The sequence below is a fragment of the Ursus maritimus genome, unplaced genomic scaffold (assembly GCF_017311325.1).
Source record: "Ursus maritimus isolate PB19 unplaced genomic scaffold, ASM1731132v1 scaffold_29, whole genome shotgun sequence".
NCBI classification, from domain to species: Eukaryota; Metazoa; Chordata; class Mammalia; order Carnivora; family Ursidae; genus Ursus; species Ursus maritimus.
The window spans coordinates 3,757,935-3,774,907 of record NW_024425452.1 but is presented as its reverse complement, the minus strand read 5'-3'; the positions used below and the strand labels follow the sequence as shown (position 1 = coordinate 3,774,907).

Genomic DNA, 16,973 nt, shown 5'->3' with positions numbered 1-16,973 from the left:
GCATGCAGCAATATTTTAACCGGGAGAACATCATAGCTTAAAACTTACACATTCCAGAAAGATGAATTGCTGAAGCTGTGTGTTGAGTACAGGGGTACTACTTTCTTTACTATTTGTGGATTTGAAAATTTCTATGATAAAGTTTTTAAAAGTCTTCCCTACATAATATGGGGGGAAATTCCATATATGATATACTTCAAGCTGCAAAGTCTTATATTTCCATAATGAAATTCTTTCAAACCAACATATTAATAAACCAAGAACATAAAATAATCATGTTTGTATAAAACTATCAAAGGGGGGGCAGAAAACCAATTAAAATATCAGAGTCCACTGAGCCACAAGATCCCTAAGAAAAATCAAAAGGTGTTATCTTAGTAATTTTATAAAAATAAGCATCCTAGGAGAACTAAGAAAAAAGCTACAGGCAAACTCTTAATTTAAGAAATATCACTACTTGGAATGGCAGCATCTGACAAACTTATGTCACGTTTATGCCCAAGAATTTTGTGTTGATGCAGCCAGCACATCATGAGGAGAAAGAACCTCTTCTGTCACACTAGGTCCATCCCTCTGCTCCACTAAACTGCCCAATTCTACGGAGCTGTACTACTCAAAATAAAACAAGAGCTTATTCAAAACTCCCATGGTTTTGACCAACTATAATTAAGTCAAAGGAAGAGAGCCTGGATAAGTTGAATGAGGGTGTGTTTCTCTCTCTCTTCTCCATAATTCCCACATTACTTTTCACAGCCGTTGTTTCAAAAAGACAAGTATGACACGGTAAAACATTCCCTATAAGAACGCAGCCTAAGGGCGCCTGGGTGGCTCAGTCAGTCAAGCGCTTGACTCTTGATCTCAGCTCAGGTCCTAATCTCAGGGTCGAGAGTTCAAGCCCAGCACTGGGCTCCAGGGTGGGCAGCACTGGGCTCCACGCTGGTCTCAGAGCCTGCTTTTTAAAGGGGGGAGGGGCGCCTGCGTGCCACGGTCCGTTATGCCTCCAACTCTTGGTTTCAGTTCAGGTGATGATCTCAGGGTCGTGAGAAGGAGCCCATATAGGACTCCGCACTCAGCACAGAGTCTGCTTGTCCCTCTACCTCCTACTCCGCCCGTCCCCCAACTCATGCTCTCTCTCTCTCTCCAATAAATACACAAAATCCTTAAAAAAGAAAGCAGCCTGAAGTCCACAAAGCCAAACATCACCTTTATGCTAGTCAGCTACAATAAGAGGCCAGGAGCGATAACCTGTTTGCAAATTGCTAAGAGCTGACAATTTACTTACTAAACCATCACAGGAACAGTTTAAGGCCTGACAGAATAACTGATACAGAGAAACTGTTACTTATCGTACTATATCACAATAACTTATTTTTATGTGGCTCACCTATCACACTGTGAACTTCTTAAGGGCATCCAACACCTAGCAAAAGCCTGGCACATAAACCCTCAAACATTTGCTAAGGAAATGATAAACATATGAGTTCACACAACGAAAAAACTGCTTTTATCAGATTACCTGAGGGGCAGGAAGTACTAGTTTGCTTCTCTTTTTAGTAAATTCAGAAACACCACTAGTCTGAAGAATAGCTGATGGTAAATCAGATTCTTTTTTCCTTTTCAAATGCTGCTTGTCTTTTTTTCTGTCTCTTCCTTCTTTTTCACTATCATGAATCAAAGTAGATAAGAGATTTTGTAAAGTTACATATAATCAGTAACAGTAAAAGCCATATAAATACTCATACGCTTCGAAAAAAATAATCCCATTCCTAAGAAAATAACTGCTAAAAAGAAAATCCAAATACATTAAGTTGTGCCCCTACACCATCACTTACCCACTATATTCAAGAGGAATGCAGACTTAGAATAGCAATAGAATTATTAAGAAAATAAGATATAGTACTAACTTATGTACCAAACACTGAGCCTATATAAAGACTATAACGATAAGCAAAATGTTATGTATAATTTCAAAGGGAAAACAGAACTACTCCCACATCACAATACTCTTACAAAAGCACGTGTGCGTACATATGAAAATGAAGACGACAAGCATAAAAAATGGGAAATAATATGAACAGGGGGATGGGATTAAAACACTGAATTTTTAAATTTCCCTTTAAAACTGTTCTTCGGAGCACCTGGGGGTGCAGTCAGTTGAACGTCTGACTCTTGATTTTGGGTCAAGTCATGATCTCGGGGTCCTGGAATCGAGCCCCGCATAGGGTTCCACACTGAGCGGGGAGTCTGTTTGCCCTCTCTCTCGGTTCCTGCTCCCAGTCTCTCTCTCGAATAAACAAAATCTTTAAAAATGTGTTCAATTGTTCATTATGATTCTTTTCTGTTCATGATTCTTTTTAATTCATAAATTTTTTTAAAAGATATTTTAACTGGGGCGCTTGGGTGGCACAGCGGTTAAGCGTCTGCCTTCAGCTCAGGGCGTGATCCTGGAGTTGTGGGATCGAGCCCCGCATCGGGCTCCTCTGCTGTGAGCCTGCTTCTTCCTCTCCCACTCCCCCCGCTTGTGTTCCCTCTCTCGCTGGCTGTCTCTCTCTCTGTCAAATAAATAAATAAAATCTTAAAAAAAAAAAAAAAGATATTTTAACTAACAAATGGTTACAAACACCAGGCTTGAGGCCACATTTTGAAAGCTTCAAGAATGCCTCCTCCCAGTCTGCATGTCGGCCCCATCTAGCCTGCCCCTTCCAGATGATCCTCTCCCACTTCAACCTCTTCATCTGCACAGGCTACCTAAAACAAGGTCTTAATTTGAGAAATAAATATAATGGAGTACATCCAAGAAAATGTTGTTTCACAGTGCCTGACATCTGTTGTTTAGTACCAATTCATGTCAACAAAAATGAAACATCAGTGAGGGAGGAGAAAACTAAAACTCTTTGACAATCAGGAAGGGCTCTCCCCACAATACTCAAAAGCAAGAATGGAGAAACCCTAAAAATCCCTAGAAATAGGCAAAATCATCTGCACCCTTAGACAAACACTTTATAAATACACTTACTTATCCCCATTAGGTAAAAAGATTTAAGTATGCACCAGTAACTTTTTTCTTTTAATTTCATTCTAAGAAAAACCGAGATAAAATTTTCACTAGAAAAGACAAAAAGAACCAGACCAGATTTTGACAGATTCCTTGGGCCATCAGTCAAATAACTAACCCGTTCACAGATGTACATAAACGTTAAGATGGTGACTCAGTGAGCAGACAGTACACTAAGAGCCAAGTGCTGACATTTCGAGAGATGCAAACAGCCTTCTGTGCCAAAAACATGACAGCAAGGGTCACTGGTTTTCTCAGAAAGGTGAATCCAGTAAATAAATAAAAACACTATGTCGGCCACATTGTCCTAAATAATAAAAATCTGGCTCTGACAAGGATAATGCATGGCCCGCCATAAAATTCCGACTACACTTTTTCATTTTCAAAATCAGAAAGGCAGCTTACGATCTTAGTTCCCCATCAAGATCCTGTTGTCTTAATTTTCTGAAATCTGCATCGAGAGCCTGGTAGTTTTCCTCAGAAGTATCATAGAAACCAAGAGCAGGCTTTTTTTCAAATGGGATTTCAGCATTATAATCGACTCCTCTCTTCTTTTTTCTCTTCTTCTGAATTTCTATGCCAGCTGCTCGAAGTTCTCTTCTCTTCTGGAGGGCTGCAAGACGCCTGAAGAAAAAGATCACAGGATCACTTTGAAAATCACACAGCATGGGGAAGGGACAGATCATCCAACAGAGTTAAGAAAACTATCTGGTTATATGGGGAAGAAATATTTATTTAAATCCTCACCTCACACCATTCACCAAAACAATGGAGGTTGGAATTCACCTTTTGATTTAAAGGTTACACACACAAGCAAAAAGAAAGCAAAAAGAAAAACCAGAAGGAACTACAAGTAAATATGTGTCTGATCTCTGGATGGGAATGTATTCACCTGATATAAATTATATAAAGGGCAACAGTAAAGATCAACAACTTTGAATTTTTTTTTAGGATTTTAAGTAATTTCTACGTCCAACGTGGGGCTTCAACTCACAACCCCGAGATCGAGTTGCATGCTCTACCAACTGAGCCAGGCGGTTGCCCCAACAGCTTTGAATTTTTAATTTTATATCTCTATAGCACTATTTTTTTAAATCATGAAACAAAATTGACAGGCAAGTAACAGGAAAAAACATTTGCAATTTAATATGGGCAATAGTTAGATATAAAGAATCTATGCAGGGTTTTTTATGTATGTTTTTTAATGTATCCTAAGGGGGAAAAAAAACAGAAGGAAATAAATAGTTCACTAAGGAAAAAAATAAAAATAACCAAAATGATGAAAGGTATACTTAGCTAAGAATCACAAATTAAATCAAGTACCATTTCTGCATATCTCATTAATAGTGTTCAGTTTTTTGTTTTGTTTTAATGGCAAGCATGCAAAAAGTGGATAGTCACGCACACTGGTAATGGAAAGTAAACTGGTATAGCTTTCCCCAAAGAGAAATTGGAAATATACATTAAAATCCCTAAAGTTTCTCATATTTTTTTAACACAACAATTTCACTCCTCAGCCTTTAGCCTAAAGAAATGAATACCATGAACAAGGATTTAGCTACAAGACTTCACCAAGCACTGTTCATTAGCTGATAACTGGACACAATCTAGACATCTAATAGTAAGAAATTAGCTAAGGGCATTTAGAGCACAGCTATAAGATAGGATATTACACAGCCATCTGCATAACTTTTAAAAAACCTGTCAATCTACTCTGCCACGGAAAGATGCCCAAGACATACTGGTGTGTCAAAAATGTTACCAAGTTCACAGAGCAACATGTAAAAATTACATGCGTATCTATCAGTGAACATATGCATAGAAGATGTGAAACATGTCCACCAAAATATTAACAATAACAATCACTGGAGGTTGGAATTTCATTTCATCTTTACTTTTTCGTATTTTCCCATGATGCTATAATTTGAATGATTTAATGATGAGAAAAGTTATTTACAATATTAATGAAGAAAATTCAGTATGCAGAGCCTCATGCTGGAAGTTGCTCCTACATACTGACGAAAATTAGGAAAAAAAAAAAAAACAACCTTTAAAAAGCTCTGGAAAAGGGGCGCCTGGGTGGCGCAGTCGTTAAGCGTCTGCCTTCGGCTCAGGGCGTGATCCCGGTGCTCTGGGATTGAGCCCCACATCAGGCTCCTCCGCTAGGAGCCTGCTTCTTCCTCTCCCACTCCCCCTGCTTGTGTTCCCTCTCTCACTGGCTGTCTCTCTCTGTCAAATAAATAAATAAAATCTTAAAAAAAAAAGCTCTGGAAAGGAAAAATGTTTAAGTCTCTGGAAAGGATCCTAAGGAGATACAGCACATAAAGAAACATTTATTCAAGAAAATCTAAAAGAGGACTTCCACTACCTCCATGGTGACATCAGTCTGTACCCCTGCTTGTGTTCCCTCTCTCACTGGCTGTCTCTCTCTGTCAAATAAATAAATAAAATCTTAAAAAAAAAAGCTCTGGAAAGGAAAAATGTTTAAGTCTCTGGAAAGGATCCTAAGGAGATACAGCACATAAAGAAACATTTTTTCAAGAAAATCTAAAAGAGGACTTCCACTACCTCCATGGTGACATCAGTCTGTACTTTCTTTTTTTTTTTTTTTTTTTTTTTTTTTTAAGATTTATTTATTTATTTAACAGAGAGACAGCCAGTGAGAGAGGGAACACAAGCAGGGGGAGTGGGAGAGGAAGAAGCAGGCTTCCAGCACAGTAGGGAGTCCAATGTGGGGCTCAATCCCAGCACTCTGGGATCACGCCCTGAGCTGAAGGCAGACGCTTAACGACTGAGCCACCCAGGCGCCCCCAGTCTGTACTTCCTAATTGATTAAGTTCTTCTTTCCAGCTTATTTCTTAACTCAGGCAAAAGACCCTGCAGGCAAAGCAACCCCTGATGGGAATGGAAACTACCCCTCAAGCAATAAGGACTGCCCTGAGCCAGAGAGACCCTGCGTGACTGACTCCAAGACAGTGACGGACCTGCCCTTTCCTGCACACCTGCACATACCCACTGACCTTTGTCCCACATTTTCCTTATATAAACCTAGAAATATTTTTCGGCACTTTGGACAGAGTCTTGGAGATGCCAGTCCGTGCTCTCCGCACGAAGAGAGGAGTTTCACCACCAGTCGTCTCTATACCTTCGGATTTTGTCAGCCACGAGTGGCCAAACCTGGTCTGTTCGGGACCCCCGGAGCCGGGTGCTCTTGTACACCTGCGCCCCAGCTCCAGTTTAAAAAAAGTGAGAGTCTGTGGTATCTGAATTAAGACCCACTTTCTCTTCTCCTACCCCCTCTCAGCTCTGGGAGATAGAAACTCTACTCCACACTGATGCAGCCAAAAACACAGGGTTCTCTCGCCCCTCCAGTTCCCCATAGGGGGGCTTTCCCTCCAGGAGGGGCAGGGCATCAGCAATTCCCACCCTGCCTCCAGAAACCTGTTGCAGAGGCTAAATTCCATCAAGAGTTGCCCAGAACCAGGGCCACCTCCCACCTCCTTCTTCTACCCAGACAGAGGCTCTACATTGGGTACAACGCTACTCAGAATTCTGGTGCTCCAGGAAGGGGTCCTTGCCCCGGCTTGCGGGATGGGGCTTCCACAGGACAAGCAAGCCATGGAGACCCGGGGCTGCGGCCCGCACCGAGCACTCGGCCCCTGTGGTGGGGAAGTCCTTCAGAGACAAACACACAAGAGAAACTGACTTCATTTGCCACAGAGTATGGAGAAAATGTTCAAGCCTGAGGGCACTCTCAAAAATGGTGGAACCTATGAAAGGTAACTGGGAAGACACTGCTAGATTCACTGAAGATACAGGCTAAACTGTAGGCCCACGAGTTTGCCAGAGAGAAACAAAGAAAGAGAAAAATGGGAGCACCTTTCTGGGGTCAGAACAAATACCAAACACTGACCTCAGAAACTATCCCTTCAAAGGAGCCCAAATTTAATTGGATCAGTTTGTTAGGGTAATTTATGCCCGCCAAGGCTGAAAATATAGGAATCAGCTGGCAATTAGTAGAGTTTAAAAACTGGGTGTAGCCAGGGAAAAAGATGTCAAAGTATTGTCAAGACCGCATCCTCCCAGGGTGACTGTGGGCATACCCAGGACAGCACACCCCCCACCCGTGAGGAGCAACATCAGAGGCTTTACATTTCTGAGGGGAGGGAAGGAGAGAAGAGACTTCACTAAAATAACCCACCATCACTAAACAAACAAGCAAATAACAATAAGAAGTTAGGGGTGGGGAGAACATAGTACCCAGAAGTGTTACAATATATCATCTAAAGTGTCTAGTTCCCAACAAAAAAATTTGAGACATGCAAAGAAACAGGAAAGCATGACCCCATACACCAGAAAAAAAGCTGGCAACAGAAACTGCCAGTGAGAACAACCAGATGTCAGATTTGGTAGACAGACTTCAACAGAGCAGAGCCATTCATGTTCAAAAAACAAAAGGAGGGGCGCCTGGGTGGCACAGCGGTTAAGCGTCTGCCTTCGGCTCAGGGTGTGATCCCGGCGTTATGGGATCGAGCCCCACATCAGGCTCCTCTGCTATGAGCCTGCTTCTTCCTCTCCCACTCCCCCTGCTTGTGTTCCCTCTCTCGCTGGCTGTCTCTATCTCTGTCAAATAAATAAATAAAATCTTTAAAAAAAAAAAAAAAAGGAAACCGTGATTAAAAAAGCAAAGGAAGGTATGATGAAAATGTTGCATCAAACAGAAAAAATGAGTAAAGAGACAGAAATAAAAGAACCAAATACGAAGTGTGGAGATGAAAAGTATAAAGCTAAAATGAAAACTTCCCTAGAAAGGCTCAACAGTAGGTGCAAACCAACAGAGGAATAAGCGAATTTACGGAAAGATGGGTCAAGATTACACAATCCAGAAAAAAAAGAGAAAAAGAAACAAGAACAGAGCCTCACATCATGAACCGCACCAACATATGCACAACAGGAATACCAAAAAAAGAGAAAAAGAATAAAATAGTCAGAGAAATAATGGCCAAAATTTCCCCAAAATTCACGGAACCTACACATCCAGAACGATCAACAAACCCCAAGCCAGACACACAAAGAAATCCACAAGCAGAAACATGCTAAAAACACTACAAGCCAAAGACACGGAGAGAATCTTCAAAGCAACAAGACAAAGATGATTTACTGGCTTACAAGGAACTCCAATTAGATTAACAGCTAACTTCTCATCAAAACAGCACATACAATATGATCCAAACTCATACAAATGTTACTGTGTGTGTGTGTGTACACGTAAACGTACCTCTGCATCGAAAGAAAGGTTTGTAAAACAATTTCATTCTATAATAAAGGAAATAAAGACTTCAAATGACATCAGAAAACCTTTACAATATATAACGCTAAGTGAATAAAACCAAGCTATGTAGCATCTTATCAACCACTCCTGAAAGAGAAAATAGTACAACACAGGAGGAAAGGTGTATTACTTTTATAATCAATGAAAAGCTTTAAAACAGATCTGTAATTTAGCATTAAAGGAAATAGGCCTGCAATGTATTCTGCATACAAACCAATCTAATCTATAAGATACATGTACAACACAAGTTATTAAGATATATGGATTCTACAAGAAAATCTATGGGATAGTACAGAATAAATTTCAATCTGCAAAACAGTACTTAAAAGCAAGCAGTACGTTATACTGAGAGAGAAGCATCCTTGGCCCAATCTACATGGTTAAAGAGCTCAAAATATCTGGTCTCCAAACACCAATGGACAAAAATGAAAAAGTGAATTTTTTTCAACCCTACTCACATTACTTAACCTTAAATAGTGTACAAAAGAGAAAAATGAAACTGGGCAGAAAATTGAGCATCTCCTCTTGGTTTACTGTTCTAGGCCATTCAAACCCCCCTTAAGTAACTATTTTGGTCTAGTGACTGACCAACTATGCCAACAAGCATCCTCAGGCATGAAAGAATCCTCCATCCCAGGATCTGGCACCTCAAAGTCATTACTGGGTAAACTATCAACACAATGCTAGTCATCGAGTCAGGAAGTACTTCCCAGTGTGGGGACCAAAAAAGGCAGCTGTGTAGGCTGAGGTTATTCCAATGCCTGAATTCCAAAAGCTAATAAGCTCTTCCACAATTCAGATTTTCCCTTTATCCACTTCATCTTGGTTTCTGGGCCATTAGAAGTCATGTCAATCACAGACCTAACCAAAAGGAAAAAGGAAGGGGAAAGTGGAGAAAACCTTGAACAGACAGCAATACTTAATTCCACTCACTTTTCAAATGAAAATTTCTATAAGAGCCTAAAATTTGGTTCAAGGCTCATTAACTCCTTCCACATCCAGCCAAGTTTCCTATTTCACAGCCAATGCCTGCACAATACCATCAAGAAGATTAAGTGGCAGTCACGCTGAAGTCACATAGCCTTGTGTATCCTCTAGCCATCTGACTCCCAAGATGGTCACAACAAATGAGGCTCTCCTACGTTAACAGAACAAATTAACATACCAAGTGACTATCTGGGCATTACCTCTGCCAACATCTTTTACTTCTTACAGCATCTTTTTCAATACATTTTTTTTTCCTGTATCTACTCTACAACAGTTGGGGGAAAAAAAAGACTTTTCCAAAGTATGGGGGTGCCTGGCTGGCTCAGCTGGAGGAGCATGCGACTCTTGATCTTGGGGTTGTGGGTTCAAGCCCATAGTGGGTGTAGAGATTACTAAAAAAATTGGAAGAAATCCACAAACAGAAACATCATGCTAAAAATGCTAAAAGCCAAAGACAAGGAGAAAATCTTGAAAGCAGCAAGAGAAAGATGAAATCATTTTTCATGGCTTACAAGGGAACTCCGAGAATATTAGCAAACTTGGAACTGGACAATTCTAATTATTACTCACCCAACAAAGTTGATAAATCACAGTTTTACTGGGTCTAAAAATCCACAGACTAATTGTTCAACTATAGCTTTTATTACTCACCCAACAAAGTTGATAAATCACAGTTTTACTGGGTCTAAAAATCCACAGACTAATTGTTCAACTATAGACGGAAACAACCATACCTTGCTTCTTCCAATTGTTTCTCTCTTGCTTTCCTCTTGGCTTTCTTTCCCTGAGTATTTGCCAGGCGGGCTCTAGCTTCAGAAAGCATCTCAAGTTCATCTGCAAAAATAAAGAGAAGAAAAACTAAATTCTCCAACAGAAGCAAGGTATGTGAGACACACTGTACTGCTTAAGAAGAGAAAATCCATAAATGTAATCATTTTACGGCATAGCATAATGGAAATAGCTTGGGTTTTGAAGTCAGAAAAACCGAAGTTAAAAACTAGGCCCACCACTTGCTAGCTACGTGACCCTGGATAATTTATTTACCCTCCCTAAGCATGTTTATCATCTTCAAAAAGAGAGTAACAAGTCCTATTTCACAGGAATGTTGAGAAGAGCTAAGTAAAATATAACAGGTAGAGTATATTTATCATATACATACGTCCTTCATTATCATCAACTGACAGCACCAATCATGAAAAACTATTATTAAAACTACTTAATTATAAAGAAATGGATAATCTCCATTAGATACACCTTTTTTCCCTCTATTTCTCTCTTCCAATACATTTCCATGGCTCCCACAATAAAACAGATATCTTTACTGATACCTTAGAGCAATTCCTATATAAGGCTGTCCAGTGGAATCACAAGGGAACTTGTAAAAAAACTCAAGATTCCAGAATTACCCCCTCCACACTCCAGCTTACTGACTCAGATCTCCTGGGGAGGTCCTGGTACCTGTGTTTTTAAAAGTTCACCAAATGACAATGATGCAGGTGGAAACCACTACCTTTAAACTTTTAAATTTTAAAATCTCAACAAATAATCACCGAATGCTTCACAATTACCCTGTGGGGTAAGATAATTATTATTCTCCATCCGGCAGGAAAGATAATCAAATCTCAGAAAGATTATATGACTTGCCTAAGGTCAAATAGCTAGTAAGTGGCAGATGTTGAGTCTAAAACCCAGTTCCATTGATTCTTGATTCAATGTCTGAAGAAGGGATCCTAAGTCTGCCTCATAGTACTGCAGTGCTGCCTTTTCACAAAGATTAAACTACCTGCCTGAAGTCAAAGTAGTTAATAGGACTGGAACCCCAAATCCTGTCTTGTTGTCGCCACCTCTCTCCATGTAATGGGAATGAGAAAACAGAAGCCTCAAGGGCTTACCACTAGGCTTTAGGAAATCTGTCTAGCAGTATTACTCTGCTTAATTTATTACACGAATTGAAAACTCAAAAGCTAAAGACACAGTGTCCAGAAAGAGCAATTACTCCGTTACAAAAGACTGGACACATTTAGAAAGCGACGAACAAATGCAAACAGAACTGGGGTTCTAAAAAGTCAGAGAAGCTTAGAAAGAAACTCAAGGAGAGTTAAAAAGAGACTGGAGGAATCTATGGTTACCGAAGAAATAAATTCCTCAGGAGCATACACTCACCCTCATCCATATCAATTGGATCGGGCCTTGCTGGTTTTGTTTCTGGATTTGGATCTATTTCTCCAGGTTTAAGTTTTCGTGGATCATCCGTTGTTTCCTCTTCATTGTCTCTCTGTGCAGCTTTATCCCTAGAAAAAGGCCCAGAGAAGTTAGTCACACTAGCACACCATTCAGTCTCAGAAATACCAGGTTCCCTAGCGTTGGCATTCTTTTCTTTCAAAACCCCAACAGATGGGCATTCACAAAATAAAGTGATTCTACTATTGCTTCACCTGAAAGAGACGGTATTAAAATTCTAATTTCAATGACTGTTTCCATTCACTATGAAATACAATCCAAGCAGCTCCTTAATCACAAATGCAGGAAAGCTATACAAATAAAAAAACTTTTAATGAAGAACCAAGATGTCCTGGTTAACTCTCAGCAATGTGATTATGGGTGACTTTTTGGGGTTTTTTACTACTTTTCCCTCAATTTTCTAGAATAAATATATATGATTTGTCTAACACGTTTAAATTATTCTTTTAAAGATATATAACAAGTATATAATTTTAATCCATCACATGAGACTTAGAGTATATAATTCAATAGCTTTAGCTCCCTTCGTTTTACTCAGATCTACAACTAAATGTTTAAAGACAGAGCATGCTAAAAGCTTATTCAGCCTCATTCAGACGATATACATATATTTTGATACTGCTTTTGGAAACCGACTTACAAAAGAAACTCATAGTGTTCCAAACACTGGGCGGCTGTTCTTCCGATGATTGGCGCAATGGTCCTCCACTGAGTTGGCATCAACTTAGCCAAGTGTAAGAGTTTTTCTTCTTCTTCTCTGGACCATTCTGTTTTCTTAATGCTTGGATCCAGCCACTCGTACCTATTAAAAAGATACCATTTTGTATGTTAAATCTGTCACCTAGCACGAATATTCTATTTACACATTAGACAGACTAACCTCTAGAGTCTGAAAAGACAAGCTAACTTTCAGCCTTCAATTATGAAAGCTGCTCTTTGTTCACAACAGAATGTTCATTATTTGGTTAACTTTACCCCAGTTAATATTCTCTAAGTCAACCAAATTCTACTGTATTTTATTTATGCAAGATTAATAATGCTTGAAAAAGGTAACCTAATTGAAACATGATCATATGCCTTCCTTCTCATCGTTTTCAGTCATTTTACACTTTATTAGAGGTTTTGAAATTATCTGAAATAAGACAGTAACACCTCACACTTTTAGTGCTTCTAGTTTTCAAAACACTGTCTCATACTTTGGTTCAGTTCCCACAACACCTTGGCTTACTTCAAGTATCTGACTTACACTCACTAAATGCTTTCCAACATCATATGTTTTATTTGGAGTTTCTAAATTTAAGTAAAACTACTATGCCATCCTCTATCTTTCCTATCACACCACCCAACCCACCTTTTCCATCCAGTCTACTTAGCTGGCAAATAAGATACAAGCCTTACTAAATATTGGGGCAGGAGCTTAGCTCCACTAAGAGAAACAGAAATCAAAACTTCTTCAGGTGAGGACCATCTTTCTCTTTGGGATCCAATCTCTACATTCTGATCCTTTCTCCCACCCAGTGACTGGGAAATTAAGTCACTCTTATACAATCCAAAATATGACCCTAGTACCACATGGGTCAAGGCTGGGGCCAGATCACCCACGCCAAGGGCTTAATGTGTCCACTACCCAGTGACTTAAGAGGGGACACCACAGGTGCAGTGTTGGGTTAAGTTATATTCTGAGGTAGCAAATATACAATATTTCAACTGTTATTATGGCACCTGGGCGGCTCAGTCAGTTGAGCACTGCCTTCGGCTCAGGTCATGATCCCAGGGTCCTGGGATCAAGCCCCACATTGCGCTCCCTGCTCAGCAGGGAGTCTGCTTCTCCCTCTGCTCCTCCCCCTGCTCAGGCTTACTCTCTCACTCTCTCTCTCTGAGAGAAATAAAATCTTTAAAAAAAAAACAGTATTTCAACTATTAGAAAACTCAACTAACTGTGAGCTAGCCTAGAAAATTACCATTATTTATCATTAATTTCTTTGGGAAAGTAAGTTCTAAATCAACTTACAAACTTTTGGAATGCAATCCATTTACAAACTGGGGTCCATCAGTACTAAAAGTAAATTTATTTTACGCTTCACAAAACACTCTCAAGCACATTAACTGGTTTGAACCTCATATTTCCATCAGTTAAGGCCAACTACTATCATCCCAATTGGGAGAAAATAGGGACAAGAAAGAGAGGATAGAAAAATGGCTTGCCTAGAATCACACAGGAAGCAAGTGACAGCTAAGGTTTAAATCTAAATTCCCATCTCCCACTCCGTACTTTCTGTTCTATCACACTGCCTGCTTTCTTTGGCAAGGTTCAAAGAACTGACATTTTCCTCATCATAATTAAGGTCGCTTTCTGCTTTCCACTCATTAAGTGGTACATACCATCTGGCTTTGCACTGCTTTGCTGATTTTCTATGCAGCAGTGAGGCAATCCTAGACCACTGGTTTTTTCCATATTTCATTACCGCTGCTTTCAGAATTTCATCCTAAAAAAATTGTCAAAGAAAAACAATATATTCAATCACAAAATTCCAAGTGAGAAAAGACAAAATTTAAATTAACTCTGACAGGATTGCTAGGGAGAAAGAGAAAGTCATACACACACACACACACACCCCCTAGGTAAGGGGGGGGGGAGTACAAAAACTTCAATTACTATAATAATAAACAACAAACCAGAATTGGCGAAATGCAAAAAATTAAGAAGAAATACCTCAGAAGGACATCCTACGCTTCCTTATACACAAACTCTGCCCCACCCCAATAAACTGGGAGTATAGCCCAATCTGAGAAAGCCTACTTGGCTGTGATTAACAAAAAGTACTCTCCAATGTTTGACTGTTATCCTCCTCAAAGGGATACAACTCAATCATCTATTCATTCATTCAAAAAACATTTCCTGAACACCTACCTTGTACCAGGTCTGGCGTACTTAGGAAAAGAGAATGAAATAGGCCTTAACCAGCCCTCAAGAAGCAAGTCAAGACTCTGGTGAATCCATTGTCCACTCCAGTTTACAAATACCACTTTCTCTCCAGTCCCATAACCCCTGCTTTGACTCAAAATTCCACATTTCAGGTCTGACCTAGGAATTAAGTATTTCTTCCCTACCGCACCAGTCAGTTCTTCCTCCATGCTCTAGTTATTATTTCACCAGAAGACCCATTCTGATATGGAATTCACCAATTCCAGGGGAGTCCAGAAAGGTAAACTACAGACCCCAAGGATAAGAGAGCAATAGATGAATGCACTTGGGGCATTTTCCACACTTGAGATACATGCGTCATACATGAGCCATTCCACACCCCCACCCCACCCCCCACCATCATCAGAGATTTAAAAAGACTGCAGGGCTTTGGCCACTACACAGGAATCCTGCTGTTACTTGATTTTGTACATCTGTCTCTCCCCCAGAAGTCATCTCTTCTCCAATTTAAACAGCCTAGTTCCCTCTGTGCAAGCTGTGAGACAAGGTTGTCAGGGATTTTATGTGTAACTTTGTTACAATACTGCTAGACTTAAACACATCTTCAACTAAGTACATACAGCAATTATCCAGCCCACTGGATTTATTCAGCAAACATTTGCCAAACAACCTATTTCATGTTGGTTACTGTCCTAAGTTCTAGGGATTCCAAGACCTGGTCCTCTCCCAGTGCTGTCTGCTGGGAAAATGCAATATCAACTAGCACTTTCTGAAAACTCCTGTGTGCCAGACTCTGTTCTAAATGTTGACTCATTTAATCCTCAAAAGATGATGATGATGATGATGATGATGATGATTCCCATTAAAATAATGAAGCTCTGAGAGGTTAAGTAATTTACCAGCAACACACAGAAGACTGTGATGCTTGCAAAAGGGTAAAGCAAGACGTGCCATGGGACCACTGGGGCTGTAACTTATTTTTACAGAATAACTGAGCAAAAATTTCAAGAGTTTCTGAACTGGTTTTGAAGGATGGTCAGAAAGATGTCAAGCAGTAGGAGGACATTCCAAGAAGGCACCAGAAGTAAAAAGACACTGCGTAAAAAGATAGAATGTGCTCAGGAAACTGACAAACTCAGTGCACCCTGAACACAAACTACACCAAAATCTTAATTGTATTTTACTCCTTCACCTCTGCCCTTCGGTTAGCCATTGGCATCATCCACTGCATTTCTGGAAGCAAAGAGACTACTGTAGGCAGTTTGTCCTATCTGGCTTCTATCCTGGCTGAGGCGGAGTGACAGGAAGAGACAGGCCTTGGATCTGTCGTGACGACAGACAAGTTATGCCATGATAACAGATAACAAGAGGGTTGCGGGCATAAACGGGCCCTGAACTTGGCGCTCAAGCTGCTTCCCTCTGCAAGGAAGTCAACGAAGAAACAAAGTTGTGGCCACAGCACTTCCCTATATTTGAGTTATCAGAGAAGCACTGTGCCCGGGCGGAGGGACGGAGGTGTGCCAGATTACCAACTCTCACTGATGTCCTGCCCCGCCCCCTCTACACTGCGAGTTCCTCCAGGGCGGGGGCGCGTCCTCGATTCAAGAAATATTCACTAAGGGCCTAACAAGTGCCTCCCACGTCCAGTGGTTAAATCACAGTCCCTGTCCTTGGGGTGCTTAAATAACGCAGGGCCGGACACCAGATTAAGCCCCGAGGGTCCGCCCCGCGGTGCCCCCCCTACGCAGACCCCGCAGGGCATCCTCCTCGACTCCCCGACCTCCGCGCGCGTGCGCATAAGCTGCCGAAGGGGGCGGAGGGCAGCGGACGGCGGGAAAAGGGGACTTACCTCGGTATTCCTCCATACGCCCCCCTTGATCATAATTCGAGGCATCTTGGCTGCGGGGTGTCTCGGCAAGCGGCCGAGAGAAGCTTCACGAAAGTAGTAACGGCGCTGCGGCCACGGGACCTAAAGCCACCACTTCCTCCAAGCGCGACCTTCTGGTTTGAAGAGATCTGCGCAAGCGTAAGGCTGGGGTGGGGGGAAGCAGAATAGCAAGTCTCGCGAGAACCCGGTTGCTGAAAGGAATAAGTGCCTTGTTGTTAAAGCTCTAGTCTAAGAAGACTGACAGAAAACCATCAAACCCCTCTGGTTAAAGCGCCCTACGCCGCGCGCATGCCCAAAACAGGTTGGAGGAAACCACGGCTCTCGCGAGTTATAGCCGGTGGCCCTTAGTAGGCAAGGTTGTGGTGGGGTTGACCGTGACGTCACCTAGTGGCGAAGAGAGGGAACATATGCGTGCAGAATTGGCCCCGCTGCTCTAAGAAGAGCTTCGTTAATTTATTAATTTAGCGCTTTACTAGGCATTTAACTAATAGGAATTTGTTCGCAGAATACTAAGGAAAAGGAAAAATCTTATTTAAGCTTAATT

The 16,973-nt window shown here is 40.9% G+C and overlaps 1 protein-coding gene across 2 annotated transcripts in view; it reads right to left on the bottom strand.

The window, feature by feature from the left end:
• CDC5L (cell division cycle 5 like) overlaps positions 1–16,701 on the bottom strand; it is a 46,439-nt gene extending 29,738 nt beyond the window's left edge. Inside the window, exons 1-7 of one of the 2 annotated variants that reach the window (XM_008691852.2) lie at positions 16,391–16,701; positions 13,998–14,101; positions 12,256–12,417; positions 11,538–11,665; positions 10,109–10,208; positions 3,461–3,679; positions 1,517–1,661 (exon numbers count right to left, since the gene is read on the bottom strand). In XM_008691852.2, the coding sequence (XP_008690074.1) occupies positions 1,517–1,661; positions 3,461–3,679; positions 10,109–10,208; positions 11,538–11,665; positions 12,256–12,417; positions 13,998–14,101; positions 16,391–16,435 (903 nt within the window). In that variant the 5' untranslated portion in view covers positions 16,436–16,701. The remainder of the gene's footprint in view (positions 1–1,516; positions 1,662–3,460; positions 3,680–10,108; positions 10,209–11,537; positions 11,666–12,255; positions 12,418–13,997; positions 14,102–16,390) is intronic. The other variant, XM_008691853.2, reaches the window with a different exon arrangement.
• Positions 16,702–16,973: the final 272 nt, after the last annotated feature.